The sequence below is a fragment of the Rhineura floridana genome, chromosome 6, assembly GCF_030035675.1.
Source record: "Rhineura floridana isolate rRhiFlo1 chromosome 6, rRhiFlo1.hap2, whole genome shotgun sequence".
NCBI classification, from domain to species: Eukaryota; Metazoa; Chordata; class Lepidosauria; order Squamata; family Rhineuridae; genus Rhineura; species Rhineura floridana.
Genome location: NC_084485.1, coordinates 94,623,418 through 94,642,196, shown reverse-complemented (window position 1 = coordinate 94,642,196; position 18,779 = coordinate 94,623,418). Strand labels below are relative to the sequence as shown.

General features: G+C 44.9%; 1 protein-coding gene across 5 annotated transcripts in view; it reads right to left on the bottom strand.

Annotated features, from left to right (window-relative positions):
* Window positions 1–18,779, bottom strand: part of LOC133387735 (lanosterol synthase-like) — a 68,314-nt gene that overhangs the window by 25,635 nt on the left and 23,900 nt on the right. For all 5 annotated transcript variants that reach the window (XM_061633133.1, XM_061633132.1, XM_061633134.1 and 2 more), the window contains 4 exons: window positions 9,112–9,250; window positions 5,560–5,668; window positions 3,726–3,847; window positions 1,917–2,013 (listed from right to left, as the gene is read on the bottom strand). In XM_061633133.1, the coding sequence (XP_061489117.1) occupies window positions 1,917–2,013; window positions 3,726–3,847; window positions 5,560–5,668; window positions 9,112–9,250 (467 nt within the window). The remainder of the gene's footprint in view (window positions 1–1,916; window positions 2,014–3,725; window positions 3,848–5,559; window positions 5,669–9,111; window positions 9,251–18,779) is intronic.

Here is an 18,779-nt window from a genome sequence, read left to right as displayed (position 1 = left end):
AAAGTAATAAATTGCAGTTACAATTACATGGCCCCAAAAAGTAGTAATTACAATTGCGGTTGCTCTGAAAGTAACTGATTACTTTTTCTCAAAAGTAATCACTACAATTACATTTCAGTTACTTTTTAAAAAAAAATGCCTACAAGGTGCTGGCCTTGGCTGCTGCACATCTAAGTAGCCTCAAATAACATTAAAAATAAACACACACATACAGAGGCAGTAGAATAATTATTTTTATCCATAAAATAGCAATGGTGGTCTCTCCGCTGGTAAGGGAGGTGGGGAGGGAGGGAGACAGAGGCCACTACTCAGATCTTTGCATGTCAAACCAAGTACAACCCACCCCACTCAGCCAGCAAGCATAATCACTCTCACTTAACCACCTCCCAGACCCTGCCCTGCCACCAACTAAGGGACACTCACCCAAGACAACATTTTCTCCTGAGATGCAAAAAAGTTTAAATACTGCAAATGCAGCACAATAGCCAGAGAGAGTGGTGGAGGCCACTTTGTGTGCCAAGTGCAAACACAGTATTCACACACACACACACACATGTTGTCATCTTTCACCTCCACAGTTCTTTATCTCCATTCTGCTGCTGCCTCCTTCTCCTCCTTTATCCATGTTCTTGCCCTCCGGCTCCTTTTTCCCTCCACTCCATTCTTCACCACCACCATCCATTTTTTTAAACAATTGTTTTCTCCACTCCACCCCATCTCACTCTCCACCTCCTCCCTTGTCACCTCCTACTCACCCACAGAGCACGAGGGAAGAACGAGGCTGCACAGAAGCCCAATCTGAAGCACATGATTTTCATCCACAAATCAGAGGAGCAGAAGACTTCCCCTGCTTCCTCCCCAAGTAATGCCCAAAGGTAATGCTGGAAACATTACAATTACTCCTCAAAAGTAATACAATTACTCCTCGTTCTATTACAATCAAAATGTAAAGGAATTATCCACTCGTTCCTCAAAAAAGTAATGAATTCAAAGTAATTCGTTACTTCTAATGAATTGCTTCCAAGCTGTGGTGCCCACTAGTCCAAAAAGTTTAGTGACTCCTGAGTTAAAGTAACCTGATCCTAGAACATTAAAGCATTTAAAGGTTAATACCAGCACTTCAAATTGAATATGAAAATGAATAGGTAACCAGTGCAATACTGGTATAATGTGTTCCAATTACTGGGCACATAACAGCATCTCAGTGGTTGCATTTTGTAATCCCAAGCCCATCAAAAAGGCAGAGACCATGGGATCCCCAGCACCATGTTGGAGATGGCTGCACATAAGCAAGCTATTATACATACAAATACATATATTAAAAACCTCTTTTTCTCCCCATGATTGCTCCTGTCAAGAAAATATATGTGATAGACAAGAATTCACTAGTCACAGAAACCAAATGGTCTTATCATTAGTTTATCCATGTAGTTCCACATTTAGAGTAGTCATGTAATCTAGAATCCTTTGCAAGCTTCTGATGACCTCTTGCTTAAAATAGTCCTAAGATGGACACACTCTTTGTCATATCTCAGGCCTATGAGCTACAACTGGCCATTTACTCCCTGCCCTTTTTGCTCATTCAGGTGGACCATATGCCACATCCATGACATGTTTCTATTTATCAATGAGAAATAGGTACGCCAACCTTGTTCTGGACTTCCAAGCATACCTCACTCTGACGCATGTGAGTAGATATTTGTCATCTGAGTGACCTGTATGAGCAAACCTGCGAGGAATAGTTTCTGTGAAACAGACACAAGTGGTGAAAATTAACACAAGAAGTCTCCATTTCCAAGTCACTGTTATTTAGTGAAGGATTTATCCACTGAGTAATAATGCTGCAGAGACCTTTCTTTGGCGGCACATGATTGATGGTGGGGGGGGGGGAAATCAATAAACTTTAGAGCACATACCACAACTCTGGAAATGGTGAATTCATTCCCTCCCAGCTGTACAAATTCATAACAGCCAGCCAAACTTTACCCAAATGCGGAATTCCAAGAGCACCACCTGGAAAGAGAATCATCAAAATATTTTATTCAAAGATCTCATGCTGGAGACTGAAGGGAGCAAAGTCAAAGAAACCGCCCGTGAAAACCTAGATATGCTGATTGCCTTGCAAAACAATAAAGGGGCAAGGGAAATGTATTTGGGAAGACCCTCTTCTGCACAGAAACATAAGAAAGACATTTAATCCTAACTTTCTTTTGTTTTCTAGGATTGTGTCAATTATTTACAGAGAGACATATCACATGTGGTTTTTCAGCTCTCCTCTCAGCCATAGCAGACAACGTAAGTATAAGAAGTGCAATTTCATTCATATTTAACCCTGTCAAACAGTAGCTCGATGCAGGCATTATGCCCTCGTCATATGAGGGGGAGAAAGGTGCTATGCTTGCTGGCCCTGCCACCCTCCACTCATTGGAGAGCAAAGGACTACAGCAGGCAGCCTGCTGCTCCTGTGTAGGCCCCCTTTGCAATTAGAACCCTCACTGTGCAGGACTGTAAAATGCATGGGAAGCCCACACAAGCACAGCAGACTCCCTGCTGCAGACAGACCTTTGTGTGAAGGGCTGTGGGGCCAGGTGATGGGGACATGATGGGAGGGGCAGGCCCAACAAGGATGTCCCAGTTCTTCCCCTCAAACAATGGTGGTAATCGCCTGAAGGCATACTGCCTGCACGACAGGTTATTTCTTTGAATGTCACTCAGGTTGTTGGTTACAATAGTTCTACCAAATAATCCTCATTAGATATAACTGTTTTAAAATATGACAACCCAGGAAAAAATCGATGGAAGATCCAAAAAAAATGTGCCACGAACATACAAGAATATGATCTACAAGTGGAAGCATCTGCACCCCAAAGGGAAGCATAGAAGGCTGTTCCCAGTTGGAATGTGGTGCTGGGGGAAAAGGGACTACAGGAGGAGAACCATGGACACCGCTTTGAGTTCATTAGAGGAAAAGTAGGGTATAAATGTAATAAATATATCAACACAGCACCCAGGGATATCTACTTATTGAACAGGTGAGCCAAACTGTCAGCAATGACGGCTTCTGTTCTGTTTAGCAAAGGGCTAATGGAGTTCCATCAAGTCCAGTAGCAGTTGCACAACCTTCAGCTATGCTCAGTGCAATATTTCTGAATGGGTTGAATCCCCCTCCTCATTTTTTATGTACTGGAAAGTAACTACACAACTTATCCAGAGATGATCTGGGAGCTCTGCTTGTCTTCGAACCATATGCTACATGTGTGTTTTTTCAGCCTGTATTCAAACAGAGATGACCATCTCTCTTCCCCTGTGTCTTTAAATTTAAATCCATTGTGAATGTTACTGCAGTAAAGAGGGCAGGGCTTTTATTTTCCTCATGCCTAGTACTTATAATCATCAAATAATATGTTACCAAAGCATATTGTGCTTTATGGAGAGTGATAAAAGGGCAGATTCCTGCCCCCAAGAGTTCCCAACCTAAATTTTAGAGGAGGAAATAACAGAAAGAAAAAAATCATGATGGGCAATCTTCTTTCAGATGATAGGAGTGTTATCCATGTTCTAACCTATAGAGAAGTAAAAGGACCCACTAAAAAAAGAAGAAATAAGAAGAGGCAGGTGCTCCCACATAATTGTACAACATCAGGGCCTGCAGTTTCTCTTGGGCCCTACTCTCTAGCTTATGGATTGAGTCAGTCTTACCAGAGATTTCTGGTTTGATTGCTTACCTTTCTTATGGAGATTTATCCGAGCCCGCACTACATCTGGATGGTCAGGTCCAAGTCCAAGGATTCTCATAGCTATATAATTGAAGGCTGTGCCAACTACTGTTGACTGTTCCTTAAGATGGCTATCATTAAGAGAGATCAAAGAACCATCAGAAAAGAGACCAGTGTGTCTGGATGTTTAAAAATCTCTTTGATGTTTATAGTCTCCATTCTTCTGGTGCATTCCCTTCAATTCAAAAACTTCTCGGAGAATTTGCCTCACATATACCCAGCCAGGTAGTCATTAACCTGGACACTACAGAAGGCATTCTTTTGTTTTCTGTTTGCTTTAAAAAAAAAAAAAAAACGCCTTAATGAAGGATATGTAGCTCTTTGAATTCCCCCTTCCCCCACCAGCATGGGCCTGAGATCCTCTCAGCAACCCAAGTACCAGTTGATGTAATAATAATAATAATAATAATAATAATAATAATAATAATAAAATTTTAATTTATGTGTCGCCTATCTGGCCGATGGCCACTCTAGGCGACGTACATATAATAAAATGCAGCAGAATACAATACAATAAAATACAATATAACAATATAAATTAAGATAACAACAATACAGGGTAGGAGGCATTTCAATCATAAGAACATTAAGCTTCCCCAGAAATCCCAAAAGCCTGTTGAAAAAGCCAGGTCTTTAAGGCCTTTCGGAACATATTCAGGGAAGAGGTGTGCCGAAGATCTTGTGGGAGGGAGTTCCAGAGGGTAGGGGCCGCCACTGAAAAGGCCCTCTCTCTAGTTCCCACCAATCTAGCTAATTTGGTTGGCGGGACTGAGAGAAGGCCTTGTGTGGCCGATCTTGTCAGGCGGCATAATTGGTGGCGTTGAAGGCGCTCCTTTAGATAAACTGGGCCAAGACTGTATAGGGATTTAAAGGTTAATACCAACACCTTGAATTGGGCCCAGAAAACAACTGGAAGCCAGTGTAGATCGAACAACACTGGCGTGATGTGGTCCCGGCGACGACTGTTTGTAAGTAGTCGAGCCGCCGCATTTTGTATAAGTTGTAGTTTCCGGACCGTTTTCAAGGGTAACCCCACGTAGAGCGCATTACAGTAATCTAATCGAGAGGTGACCAGGGCGTGTACCACCAGTGGGAGCTGATGAACAGGAAGGTAGGGTTGCAGCCTACGTATGAGGTGTAGTTGATACCAAGCTGCCCGGCTCACTGCCGAAATCTGAGCCTCCATGGACAGCTTGGAATCAAGTACAACCCCGAGGCTGCGGACCTGGTCCTTCAGGGGTAAACTCACCCCATTGAACTTCAGGTCAACAGTTCCCAACCTTCTTTTGTCCCCCACGAGCAGTACTAGTCCAGACAAATAAAGCTGATCTTGTGCTGAGCCAAACCCTGAACAATTTTGCATGCAAATTAAGTGGTTCATGATAGGATTGAAGGGATACAGTTTTTGGATGGACACAACCTGGATTTACCAGACCATTCATCAATTGGAATACTTCCTACAGATGTTGCTCTTCAAAGGCAATAGCAATGTCAGAGAGTATTTCTCCATTATTGCAGCCTTCCCTCTCTCCCCATGCCCCATTTCCCCCCTATGCCACAACTGGACAGCTTCAGTACGCACTGAGCACAATTTGCATTCTGGTCATCTACCTTGGTGCCACACAGTGTGTATAGCTCATTGTCAGAAGCCAGCAGAATGCAGAAGTGATTTGAAATAGCCTCCACATGGGAACTACATCACCAGTCCAAGACAGAGATATAGAATTAGAACATCTGTCCCAGCGAAAGAGAGAGAAGCTCATGCCCTCTTTAGACTACTCACAGACCCCAGCCACCATCTGGAAGCTGTTTCGAGAGTATATAACGCAGCAACTCTTTCTTGACTTCTTCTGGCAGTAAGATCTTGGCACCATAACATGCAAATAAAAGACCTGTTTGATGAAAGAGATTATATATAATACTTGGCAATCTCAGTTTTGGTCTGATTTGCCAATAAATCGCCTGCTTTGGATATCTAAGCATAACTTGTGCTTTTGTATCCCCCCCTTTTTTTTACTAGCTTGAAACAGAAGAAAAAGATCCAAGATTTCATTACCTAGCAAGTTCAGGCAAAAGAGCATTGCATCAGCTCCTTTACTAGAAGCTATTGTTAGATAGCATTTTATTAATAGTTGCTCACTTTTTTGGCATAATTTCCACCCACACCATTGAATGCTGCATGCTGCTTACAATAAGTGATTGCCTGGAGCTGCATGCATCTCCCCCATGTGGTAAACCACTGAACTGCAGGTGGCAGCCTTCTCAGTGGAGTACTTCCAAATTGTTGGTCCATCCAGGTTTCAAGCAGGGGTGTGGGCAGAGCTTGGAAAAGTTACTTTTTTTGAACTACAACTCCCATCAGCCCAATCCAGTGGCCATGCTGGCTGGGGCTGATGGGAGTTGTAGTTCAAAAAAGTAACTTTTCCAAGCTCTGGGTGTGGGTGTTACCTGCTCCTGTCTGGAGATGCCAAAGATTGAACCCGGGACTTTCTGCATGAAGGGATGGTTGAATCTGTCAATTTCAGTTTCTTATTATTCCAGTCTTAAGTTCAGTTCACATTCTCACATTAGTTTGTGATTTTTTAAAAGTCCTCAGGAACATTCATCAGCATTTTAGTATACACACTTTTACAAAGCAATTTCCCCTAATCTTATGCATTTGTCTATATTATTTTCATTAATATATGCATTTATAAACACACCTTACCCTAGTATAAGCATTTTTGTACACCTTATTTGGCTGGAGAACTGCATTGCAAAATTTGGAGACGTGCGAATTTTGAAGGATAGCTTTGTTTCAGTTCTTGTATTGTTTTGGAAAGTGCAAATAAAGTAGGTTCATCTTTAAATGAAAACTGAATCAAATTTCTGTCCCATCCCTCTTGGTACACAGGTCACATGTGGCAACCATGTCTTCCTCATACAGCTCTCTGTCATTGTGCCAGCAATGGCCCGAATCATGCCCAATGGATTATCCCTCTGTTTGGAACATACCAAAGAGGTATTTTTCTTTGTAAGAAAGGCTGGACCTATTTTTCTTTAACATGGGGAAATGTTTTTTTTAAAAAAAAGATGAAAATTTAACCGTAAGCAATTCCGAGAGGAAAACTGTTCCAGGAAGGTGACCAAAGGCAGGCTGGACTTGTGCAAAGAAGATACACATCTTTGCTTACTCAAGAAGAGGAAAACTAGTTTAGCAGAGGCAAGGTTAAATCCCTCCAGTAATTATTTAGAACAAAGAATCCTGAGGCACCAAAACAAGAACAACCCACAGGTTTTTATAGCATGGGGTTTCATAGGCAAAATGCTACTTTTTTTGCCCATTTTATTGTAACTTAACTATCTGTTTTATCTCATATAAGCTATTCCAAGCTACAAAAAGGCAGCTATAAACATTTTAAATAGAAATCAAATATAACAAAATAAGCTACACAAATGCATGGAACGTATTATTCTTTTTGTTAAAGAAAACTGGTGGTTTTCCCAGCTACTTTGGGAGGGGTGATTGAGAAGTGGCATCACGTGGAAGGGCATTTAAACTCTTTCCAGCTTGGATTGCTCTGCTCCAAATCTCCCACTGAGGGTGATTTCAGCTGCATACACGCCATATGTTTATAGCACATTTAAACCATATTGCTTCCCCCAAAGAATCTTGGGAACTGTAGCTTACCCTTCATAAAGCAACAGTCCCCAGGATTCTTTGGGGAAAGTTGTGTGCTTTAAATGTATGGTCTGTTCGGTCTCTTTGAGTGAGGGGAATAGTAGAAGGAGAAACGGTTAAGGGTCTCCATTTCTTTTATGCTTTCAATGGTCCTGTCCGAAAGTGCCTTTTAAAACAAAAACAGACACCACCGAGTTACAGTTACACACATTTGAGTATAATGTGTTGTTTGGCCATCAAATGCATTGTACAGGTATCTAATAAGGTGTCTCTTGTTCAAGTGACAATAAGTTACATCCTGATTCTATATATGTTCACACAGAAGTTCCACTTCATTCAATGGGGCTTACCCCTAAGTCAGTGGGCACAAGATTGTAGCTTTAAGGTGTGTACAGATGTGAGCCTACTATGGAAATGCACCATCCTCTTCTGGATCAAGAAAACAGGAGATCATTTCAGCATGTTAGCAGCAGAAGCTAGCTGGTGCATGGTTCTGGCTGATTGGTACTGGGATACTATAAAACCACCTCTCGTTGCCTCCCCTTCTCTCCCTGTCTCAGGAAGTTTTTCAGCTATTTTTTAAAAAGATTGTGCTTTTCTCTTCTTTTTTAAAAAATGGACAACATATTTAATACAATTGAATAAACATAAATTTAGCACTTTCACTTTTCTTTTCTTTTAAAAAGGCAGGCAGCCTACCTGAAGCATGGAACAGAGAGTCAAGAAAATAAACTGAACTAATATTTGATTAATATATTTGTCAGTTGCATTCTGAACATAGGAAGAGCTAGGCTTGCCCCACGGGGAAAAATGCACATTACATTAAAAATACAGTAATGGGAGGGAGGTGTTGCAGCACATATGTATGTATACATATATACATGCCCTTGGTTGTCTTTAAGATGCCATATGTGGGGTCTCCTTGTCCTAAAAGCTACTGGAAAATTCTGGCTTCATTGGAAAGAGACATAGCTCAGTTGTATCCCATGCTTTGGATGCAGAAAGTCCTGAGTTCAGTCCCTGGCACCTCTAAGAAGAGCTGGGGAAGATCCCTGACTGAAACCATGGAGAGTCACCACCAGTTCAGTGTTGACACTAGTGAAATGGAAATGGACTGCCTTCAAGTTCATCCTGACTTATGTTACCCTATGAATAGGGTTTTCATGGTAAGCAGTATTCAGAGGGGGTTTACCATTGCCACCCTCTGAGGCTAGTCCTCCCCAGCTGGCTAGGGCCTGCTCAGCTTGCCACAGCTGCACAAGCCAGCCCCTTCTTTGTCCGCAACTGCCAGCTGGGGGGCAGCTGGGCTCCTTGGGACTATGCAGCTTGCCCACGGCTGCACAGGTGGCAGGGCACATAACCCCTGAGCCATTCACTGTGGGGGTGATCTTTAGCTGGCCCTTGACACCCAGGAGACCCGAGCGGGGATTTGAACTCACAGACTCTGTACTCCCAGCCAGGCTCTCCTCCCCATTGTGCTATACCAGCTGTATGACTAGTGAAATAGATGGACCAATAGTGTACGGCAGTTTCCTATGTTACTATGATAGAAACAGCTCTGTACTTTAAGAGGCTTTGCTTAGTCTATCTAGTAAAAAGAGAAATAAATTTGTGGCACAGGATGTGTCTTAGGCAGTTCACTGACATGTGGTGAATCTGTTATGGTCACTGTACCTGGTGCAAGGGAGAGGACCCCAGAGCACTCCATGGGCCAGTGGCCATCTTCAGCTTGCAGGCCAGAGAAGAATGGAATCGCTTTCCATAGTGCTTCCTGGGCTGTGCTGGCTTTGGGTACGTCTGGAAAGAATTTACTCTGTAAAGCAAAATGCAAAAAGTAAGGGAAATGTACAAAAACTAAAGAGAGTGTCTACAAGCCAAATGTTGCATTATGTTAAATGCAGTTTTATATTTTATGAAACTGGGTTAAAAACACACACACACACAAAATAGCAGGGGAGGGTAATCAGGATTGGGACTGTGGCAGGTGGGGAGGTGACCAACCAGATGCCCATGAGAAGCTAGCAAGCAGGATCTGAATACAACAACACTCTCCTCTCCTGCAGTTTCCAGCTATCTAGACTATTAGGATATATGGGACCAGAAGATTATATAAGCCAACCTCCTTTCCAGTGGTAAGGACACTCACTCAGCAAACCGCTGCAGATCAGCTCACACAGCACTCCAGGCAACAGTATCCCGCAAGTACAGAGCAGGCACCACACAGAAAATGATAATCAAGCAAATGTTTTGAAATGCTGACTACATGTGAGGCATACCACATTTTGCCAGGGAGGTAGGATGACCACCTACACAGTGCCAAAAAAGAGGAAATGCACTACCAAAGAAAGTCACAAATGTTGAAAATTTCCACATGCAAATTTATATGTATAAATATAAAATTAGAAATAATTCCTATAATTACAATACAGTAATAAATCAGTTAACAAAGATGATGCGTTCCTGGGCATTATTTGTCTAACAGAAACTTTGGTACCAGAGGTAGAAATAACATGGAAAGAATAGGGATAGATGGTGGGGGCAGCTTCAACAGGGGCATTAAAGGGTGCCTACCGGGCACCTCCTCCTCCTCTTTCTCTGAATTTTATTGGAGCCTTCCCTCCCCAGTCCTGAGAGAAAGCAAGAGATCTCTTTAATGCAAAGCAAAGGCATAGGCTTGTCACTTTCACCCTAGAAAAGCAAAGGCACAGGCTTCTCAGATTATTATTGATAGCAAAGTCTGCCATCCAGGTGCTTTTGATGGGCAAGGTTAAGGTCCCTGTTCTCCCTTCTTATGGTTCTTTATCTTTAACTGGACTTGGACTGGACTTTACCCTTTAAATAATGGACACTTTCAAATAGCGGAGCGTCTGCTTGTCAGCTCTTCAGATAGAGCTGATCGCCTCACTACATGACTCTCTATGGGGAGGAGGACACTGGGTAATCCTGACCATTAACAAAAGCCATCCTAAAGGAAAATGGAGTGCATCTCCATGCTGTGCAACAACTTGTCCGTCTTGACATTCTTCCTGTGCAAGAACTGGGATGGTGAGACCCGAGATCACATTCAAGGACCAGAAACACCTTTCTGACCACAATAGGCCACAACTGGTAAAGAGCTGTAGCTCAGCAGCAGAGCATCTGCTTTGCAGACACAAGGCACCAGGTTCACTCCCCAGCTTCTCTAGGAAGCGGGAAACTATGAAACCTGAGAGAGAGAGCTGCTGGCAGTCATTGTAGACAATACTGAGCAAGATGGACCGATATGGAAGTGTAGTTAACATGGTGTCTGCTCGATAGCCAACAATTTGTCTGCTCTTGGTGTTTGCTGAGCTTCTCTTTCCAATCTGCTAATTATTGATCAGCTAACAAGTTAAAGGGGAAGTGCTATACTATGGTATTTACCAGATTGGATTATAAAAAACGAGGTCTGATACCTCTGGAGTCAACACTTCAAGTGGAAAGGTTTAAATCAAAACAAGCGAAGATTACCAACTTTTTCTCCCCTAAAGAACAGACGGGACTGTCTGGGATGGTAGCTGACCTGAGTGTGAAATCAAATGCCAGCAATAGTTCTTTAAATCTCTCCTTGAAGCCAGATGTAGCAGATTGCCTTCAAGCTAACACACACTTGGATTGGACGTTAGATCTTCATGGAGCTTTACAAATAGATACTCCTATTCTGTCCTCCCCTGATTTGGCAAGTGAATTAGCAGCAGCTGGAAAATTGACTCAGACTGGACTACATCTTTCATTGGAAGACAAATTGCCAACAAGTCTTCCTACAACACAAATAGGAGAGATTCAGCAACCGTCGGACCACCTAGACTGTACTCCTCAATTTATTCTGGATTCATCTGATTCTTCGAACTCTCAAGACAAGAAACCTCGGACTGATTTGGCGGATAATCTTCCTATTGAATGGTGGCTTTATATGTTAGCCCAGGATATTGATCATATCAAGAACTTTCTGACTTCAACTAACAACTGTTTAACTACATTGGTGGAAATTGGTAGAAAAAACTCTCCTTCATTTGGCGTTATTTCACAGGGTACTCAAACATATAAATACCCAATGATAACTAAGCCTTCAGGAAAGTTAAACAGTAGAAGAACTAGACGGTCGAGGATTCCTATACGGAGAAATAAAACCAATACTATTAAACTGAGCAAGAATGTTAAACACTCGAAGTTTCAGCGGTACAGAAAAATGAATTTTACTAAATCATTTAAAGCGTTAGAAGCTCTCTCCTCTCCAAAGAAGATTGAGACGACACACTCTGTCTTACAACCCCTCCCTAGAGAGGACGTTATGATTGCTGATACTAGAGAGGATGATAAAGTTGTTTTGGCCTGTAAACCATCTGTTTTACCTTTTTCTCCTTCACCAACTACCATCTCATTGCAACATCATATTCTTGAGCAGCAAATACCTGGGTCCTCTGTTTTGACCAATGCCACATCTGAACAGATGCACACTACTGCTCCACCATGGCGGTTAATTCTTAATCGCCGGAAACTGGTGCTATTAAATTACCCTAAACCTTGGGGATTGTCGGAAGGCAGAGCTGGGGTCCCAATCCCGGGGAGCTGGATCCCAGAGAGTTGGGAGAAGAGTATTCGGATGGATGGCAGAGGGAAGGGGGAGGAACTTCCCCCCTTTGGAGCGAAGACGAAACAGAGGAACTGCCAGTGATAAGGTCGCTTAGCAACGGGGAGCCTGAGCCCTCCCTGGACATTCTCACGCCTCTCCCTCTTTCAGGCTCAGAGCAAGAGGGGGAAGAGGGAGGGCTGCTCACAGCCGAAAAGCGGGGAGGCAGTTTACCATCAGCCCCTCCCCTATCCCCCATCCTGGAATCGGAAACTTCAGAAGAGGAGGGGGTGATGCTTCCCCCCTCACCGCGCACACGCAGACAGCTGAAAAGACAGGAGAGAAGGGGGGGAAGGCGGGCAGTACCTGAGGGGCAGTTAAGGAGGAGCGAAAGATTGCACGCCCGTTTGGCCCCTTCTTAAAGAACAGGCGGGAAGAAGTCCCTTGCTCTGTCAACTTTCTCCCAATGCCGCAGGACCTGTATCCCTGTATTGCTTCATGAGAAAACGCAGTCTTTGTTTGGACATTACCCTAATAAAACACGAATTAACTACAATCGCTGGTCTGGTTCCTGAGTCACATCCTGGGCCTGACAGCTTGACAGAGCGACCTAAATCACCTTCAACGCTCTCTTCACTTGACTGGGACAAGATGTCAAAGGGATCAGCGGGGGGGACGAACCCCACTTCTGAGACAGAAGAAGTGAAACTCTTGAGGACTAAGGTAGCTGATTTGCAGACGGATGTTCAAGCCCTGCTAGCAGCAGTCAAGGCGCTGAAGACGGATAATCAAACCTTGAAGGCCACGATAGACCAGATGCGAACAGCCCCTCCAGCTGCCATAGGAAAGGTTCCCATTGGATTGCCCCCAAAATACGCGGGACAAAGTGATCAGTTGGCAACTTTCGTGGCTTAATGTGAGTTATATCTGGATGTCAGGCACACGGAATTTCCAGACGATGGGGCTAAAGTGGCCTTCGTGATTAGCCTCCTGGAGGGAGAAGCTGCAAAATGGGTGACTCCGTATCTCGTGAGAAAGGATACTGTCTTAAGAAGGTACAGAGGATTTATACAGGAGATGACCGAGATGTTTCAAGACCCGCAAAGAGCTGAAACAGTAGCGCGGCAACTAGGCGCTCTGAAGCAAGCTAAAGGGACTGTTTCCGAGTACACTAACGCTTTTAAAATTCTGTCCCAGGAAACTGGTTACAATGACGCCGCCCTGATGTTTATGTACCGGAGTGGATTAAATGCTGAAATCCTGGATGAGTTGGCCAGGACCTCCCCCCCCCCGCTGACCTACCAGGGCTCATCCGGCTATGCCTACAGATAGATCACCGGATGGAAGGAAGGCGCCTGGAAAGGAAGCAGGAGGTCCCGAGATACTCAGCCTCGGCATCCCGCAGCAAGACCCTTCCCTCTGCAGGGATGGCAGGTAATGCAACTGAGGGACAGGGAGGGGCTAGGCCAAGACTGTCAGAAGAAGAAAAGGAAAGACGCCGTCGGGAACGTTTATGCTTTTATTGTTCAAAGCCGGGCCACGTGGCCAGAGACTGTGGACTGAAAGGGGGGAAAGCTGAGCCGTCGGGAAACTAGAACACCCAGTCCACATGCAGGCCGGTGGACTGGGGGCAGCGCTGTATAAAGGCCCCCCAACGATCCAACCTCCCTCAAAGGGGGTGTTGGTCTTGCCTATTCGGATTACAACTTCCAGAGGAGTGGTGTTTAATTCCACTGCCTTAATTGACAGTGGAGCCTCCACAAATTTTATTGATGCAAAGTTAGTCAAGCGTCATGGAATTTCCCGGTGGAAACTGGATGCTCCCCTAGCTGTGGAGACTATCGATGGGAGACCCCTGAAGTCAGGAGGGGTGACACAAGCCACGGAGGAAGTGAAACTTCAAATCCCTGGGCACGAAGAGTTCATTTCGCTATACGTGTCAGATCTCTCGAACTTTGAGGTGATTCTGGGAATGCCCTGGCTAGCAAAGCATGAACCCAAAATAAGTTGAAAGGAGGCGGTGGTGTGGTTCACCTCACAGTATTGCCAGGAGGACTGTCAACCTGAAGGAATCAAGAACACCTTAGCGGGGGCAGTGCAAGAGATCGAGCAAGTGACCCTGCTGCCAAAGTATGAAGAATTCAAAGATATGTTTGATGAAAAAGAGGCAGAGACTTTACCCCCCCACCACCCTTACGACTGTGCGATTGATCTAGTGCCAGGAGCCAGCATCCCATCAGGGAGAATCTACTCTCTCACACAGAATGAGAGGGAGGCCCTGAATGAATTCCTGGATAAAAACCTGAGGCGAGGATTCATACGCCCCTCACAATCCCCTGCTGGAGTGCCACTATTGTTTGTGAAAAAGAAGGGGGGGAACTCAGACCCTGTAACAACTATCGCGCATTGAACCAGATCACCATCCCCAACAGCTACCCGCTGCCCCTGATCTCAGAGTTGCTGGACCGACTGCGCTCTGCAAAAATCTTCACGAAGTTGGATTTGAGAGGAGCGTACAATCTGATCAGAATGAAGGAGGGAGATGAATGGAAAACAGGATTCTTGACCGCTTACGGACAGTATGAATACCTGGTCATGCCGTTTGGGCTTTGTGGAAGTCCAGGAATTTTTCAAAAATTCATGAACGACGTGTTTAGAGACTTGTTGGACACATATGTAATCTGTTACTTAGATGATATCCTGGTGTTCTCAAAGAACCAGGAAGACCACGACCAGCATGTGAAGACGGTGTTGAAGAGACTGAGAGAAAATCACCTGTATGCTAAATTAGAGAAATGTGGATTTGACCTCAAGTCTCTAGACTTCCTTGGATATCGAATCTCAGCGGAAGGCGTGGAGATGGACCCAGGGAAAGTAAGCTGCATATTGGACTGGGGCCAACCTGTCACCAAAAAGGATGTACAACGGTTTTTGGGGTTTGCCAATTATTACAGAAAGTTCATTCCAGGGTTTTCCAAATTAACAGCTCCTCTGACTGACTGTTTAAGGGGGAAGAAGAAGTTTCAATGGACAGAGAACGCCACCGAGGCCTTTGAGGAGCTGAAGAGAAGGTTTCCTACTGAGCCCATTCTGCGCTTTGCTGATCCGAACCGCCCTTTCGTAGTGGAAGCAGATGCTTCAGATTTTGCCATCGGGGGGGTCCTGCTACAATTAGACCAAGAAGGGAAGGAGCTGCACCCCTGTGCGTACTTCTCTCGGAAGTTAAAGCCTGCAGAGAAGAACTACACAGTTTGGGAGAAGGAGCTGCTGGCCATCAAGGACTCTTTTGAAAACTGGAGACAATACCTAGAGGGGACCTCTCATCGAATTGAAGTGCGCTCCGACCACAAGAATCTTGAAAGCCTCCAAACAGCCAGAAAGCTGAACCAGAGACAGATAAAATGGTCCCAGTTCTTCACTAGGTTTAACTTCCAGATTACTTACCATGCCCAAGCCAAAAACCAGAGAGCGGATGCCTTATCCAGACAGCCACAATACAAAGAAAGTGAATCCGAGGACCAGCCTCAGTACGTAATCCCGCCAGAGAAATTAACATTGGGAGTATGCCAGCCTTCATGGGAAGAGGAACTCAAAAAGGCACAACAAGAAGATGCAGACATGCTAAAATATCAGCAGGAGACGGGACAAGGTCAAGACTCAGAAGTAACCTTTCACTGGAGAAATGGACTGTTATGGTTCAAAACCGCCAGATATGTGCCAGAAGGGGAATTAAGGCTCAGAATCCTACGCCAGTGTCATGATTCCATCACAGCGGGACACTTTGGGATTTACAAGACCATTCAGAACGTGGCCAAGGACTTCTGGTGGCCTAAAATGCGTCGGGATATTGAGAGTTATGTAAAGTCCTGCTCTGTCTGTCTGCAGACAAAAACACAAACAGGGACACCTGCAGGACTGTTACAACCGTTGCCTGTCCCACACGAACCCTGGAAGGACCTCTCCATGGATTTTATAACTGATCTACCCAAGTCCCAAGGAATGACAGCCATCTTAGTAGTGGTGGATCTACTTACCAAAATGGCACACTTTCTTCCTTGTGCAGGGGCCTTAGAGGCTAAAGAAACGGCCAAGTTATTCATAAAAGAAGTCTACCGGCTGCATGGATTGCCAAACAGCGTAGTCTCAGACCGAGGAACTCAGTTCACAGCCAAATTTTGGAGAGCAATGTGGAAACAGTTGCAGATGGAATTAAAACTCTCCTCCGCCCATCACCCTAAGACAGATGGGCAGACGGAACGCTTGAACGCCATTTTGGAAAGATATTTACGAAGTTATGTGTCCTATCAACAGACTGACTGGGTATCATATTTGCATTTTGCAGAGTTCGCCTACAACAATTCTCTGCACTCCAGCACTCAACAAACCCCGTTCTTCGCTAATTATGGATTCCATCCTAAAGTCTTTCCAAGCAGCTCAGAAGGAATGCTGGTACCGGCAGCTGAGAACTTCCTTAAGGAATTGCAAGCAGCGCAACAGACACTGAAACAGCAGTTAAACGAAGCCAAAACGGAGTACAAGCGAGTTGCTGACCTGCACAGGAAGGAGGGCCCCCCCCTTCAACCGGGAGACCAGGTATGGCTGTCCACCCGCTTCCTCCAGATGCCGGAAACATGTAGAAAATTACAAGACAAGAGGGTGGGTCCTTTCGAAATAGAAACTCAAATTAATCCCGTGGCGTACCGGCTGAAGCTGCCTGACATGTTTAAAATACATCCTGTGCTCCATCGATCCCACTTAACGAAAGCCGCCCCTCCCAGTGAGTTACGGCTGGAGGAACCTCCCGGAGCTCCACTCCTGGTAAATGAGCAGCTTGAGTTTGAAGTTGAGGAGATCTTAGATTCCAGGATCAGACGCCACAAGCTGCAGTACTTGATTCACTGGAAAGGCTATGGGGTGGCTGACAGATCATGGGAAGATGCAGCTGATGTGCATGCTCCAGAATTGGTAAAACTTTTCCATCAACGTTTTCCCCACCGTCCCAAGCCAGACAAGGGGAGGGGGGCACAGCCTGGGAGGGGGGATGGTCTCGGAAGGCAGAGCTGGGGTCCCAATCCCGGGGAGCTGGATTCCGGAGAGTTGGGAGAAGAGTATTCGGATGGATGGCAGAGGGAAGGGGGAGGAACTTCCCCCCTTTGGAGCGAAGACGAAACAGAGGAACTGCCAGTGATAAGGTCGCTTAGCAATGGGGAGCCTGAGCCCTCCCTGGACATTCTCACGCCTCCCCCTCTTTCAGGCTCAGAGCAAGAGGGGGAAGAGGGAGGGCTGCTCACGGCCGAAAAGCGGGGAGGCAGTTCACCATCAGCCCCTCCCCTAATATCCATCCTGGAATCGGAAACTTCAGAAGAGGAGGGGGTGATGCTTCCCCCCTCACCGCGCACACGCAGACAACTGAAAAGACAGGAGAGAAGGGGGGGAAGGCGGGCAGTACCTGAGGGGCAGTTAAGGAGGAGCGAAAGATTGCGCGCCCGTTTGGCCCCTTCTTAAAGAACAGGCGGGAAGAAGTCCCTTGCTCTGTCAACTTTCTCCCAATGCCGCAGGACCTGTATCCCTGTATTGCTTCATGAGAAAATGCAGTCTTTGTTTGGACATTACCCTAATAAAACACGAATTAACTACAATCGCTGGTCTGGTTCCTGAGTCACATCCTGGGCCTGACAGGGATATATTGCCCAAAAAGATCAAAAAATTCACCTTTTGAGAATTCTTGAAAGTGTTTTGCCCGGTTTCTTTTCCTTGGAGGACATAGATTATGTGGAATATCTCCACTATAATCAGATTACAGCTCGTATTGTAGTGTCTTTTAACTCATATGAAAAAGCTGGATGGTTATTTCAACATAAACGGTTCTTGGTATCACTTGGTATAGAAACCATGAGATTTTTTGAAAATGTAGCCCCTGCACAACCCCTTATTAATGGTATCTGTAAGATAATTCAACGACCATTAATAACATTACAACCAGCTGTTATTGGGGACTTAATTGAATTGGATCCCGTAGTTGACGCTCTTTACCCATTAGATCCTCCATCTCAGTCACTGACTCCGAAGAATGATAAATGGGGGGAGGATCTTCGTTTACTAATTCTGGCACCACCTGTAACCAGTAACGGCACTGCCACTATACCTACAGCAGATGTTAAGTCCAATTTTTCTAATGTACCTCAGGGTCCTGGTGAGAGTGTTTGTCCAGCTATCTCCCCTACTATGACAGCATCGTCTAATTTACTATCTCATTGGACTGATGTAGGGCTCTTGGATAATGGTGAAGATGCTTCTCCTCAAAAGGCTTATACCTCGGGAGGTTCTTCTTCAAACCTTAAACAAGTACACCTATCAAATGTATGCTGCTTGGACCCTGTTCTAGAACAAATTGAACTCATCCCAGATGAATCCTTTGAGATTAGTAATACTCCTCCTTTACCAGACTTAGCACTTCCACGTCCCGTCTCAGTGGGTTGATTGATCAAACCTTGACTGCGCATAGTTCCTATAAATAAGAGGAATCAATCCTCTATATGGATAAATGAGGAATCAAGGGAGGGGGTTCCGGGGGCGCCCATTAGTGTCTTGAAGGGGCAGGGAAGATAAGGTCCTGGGAGACAATTGTTCATTCGAGCTAAGGAGAAACCTACTAGGTTTTTGGTTACCCCCAAGTTGTCTCCCCATTCAGATAACCTGGAAAGCCTTGGTGACATTTCTCCCAGGCTAAAAATACTGCTTGTGAACGCCAGGT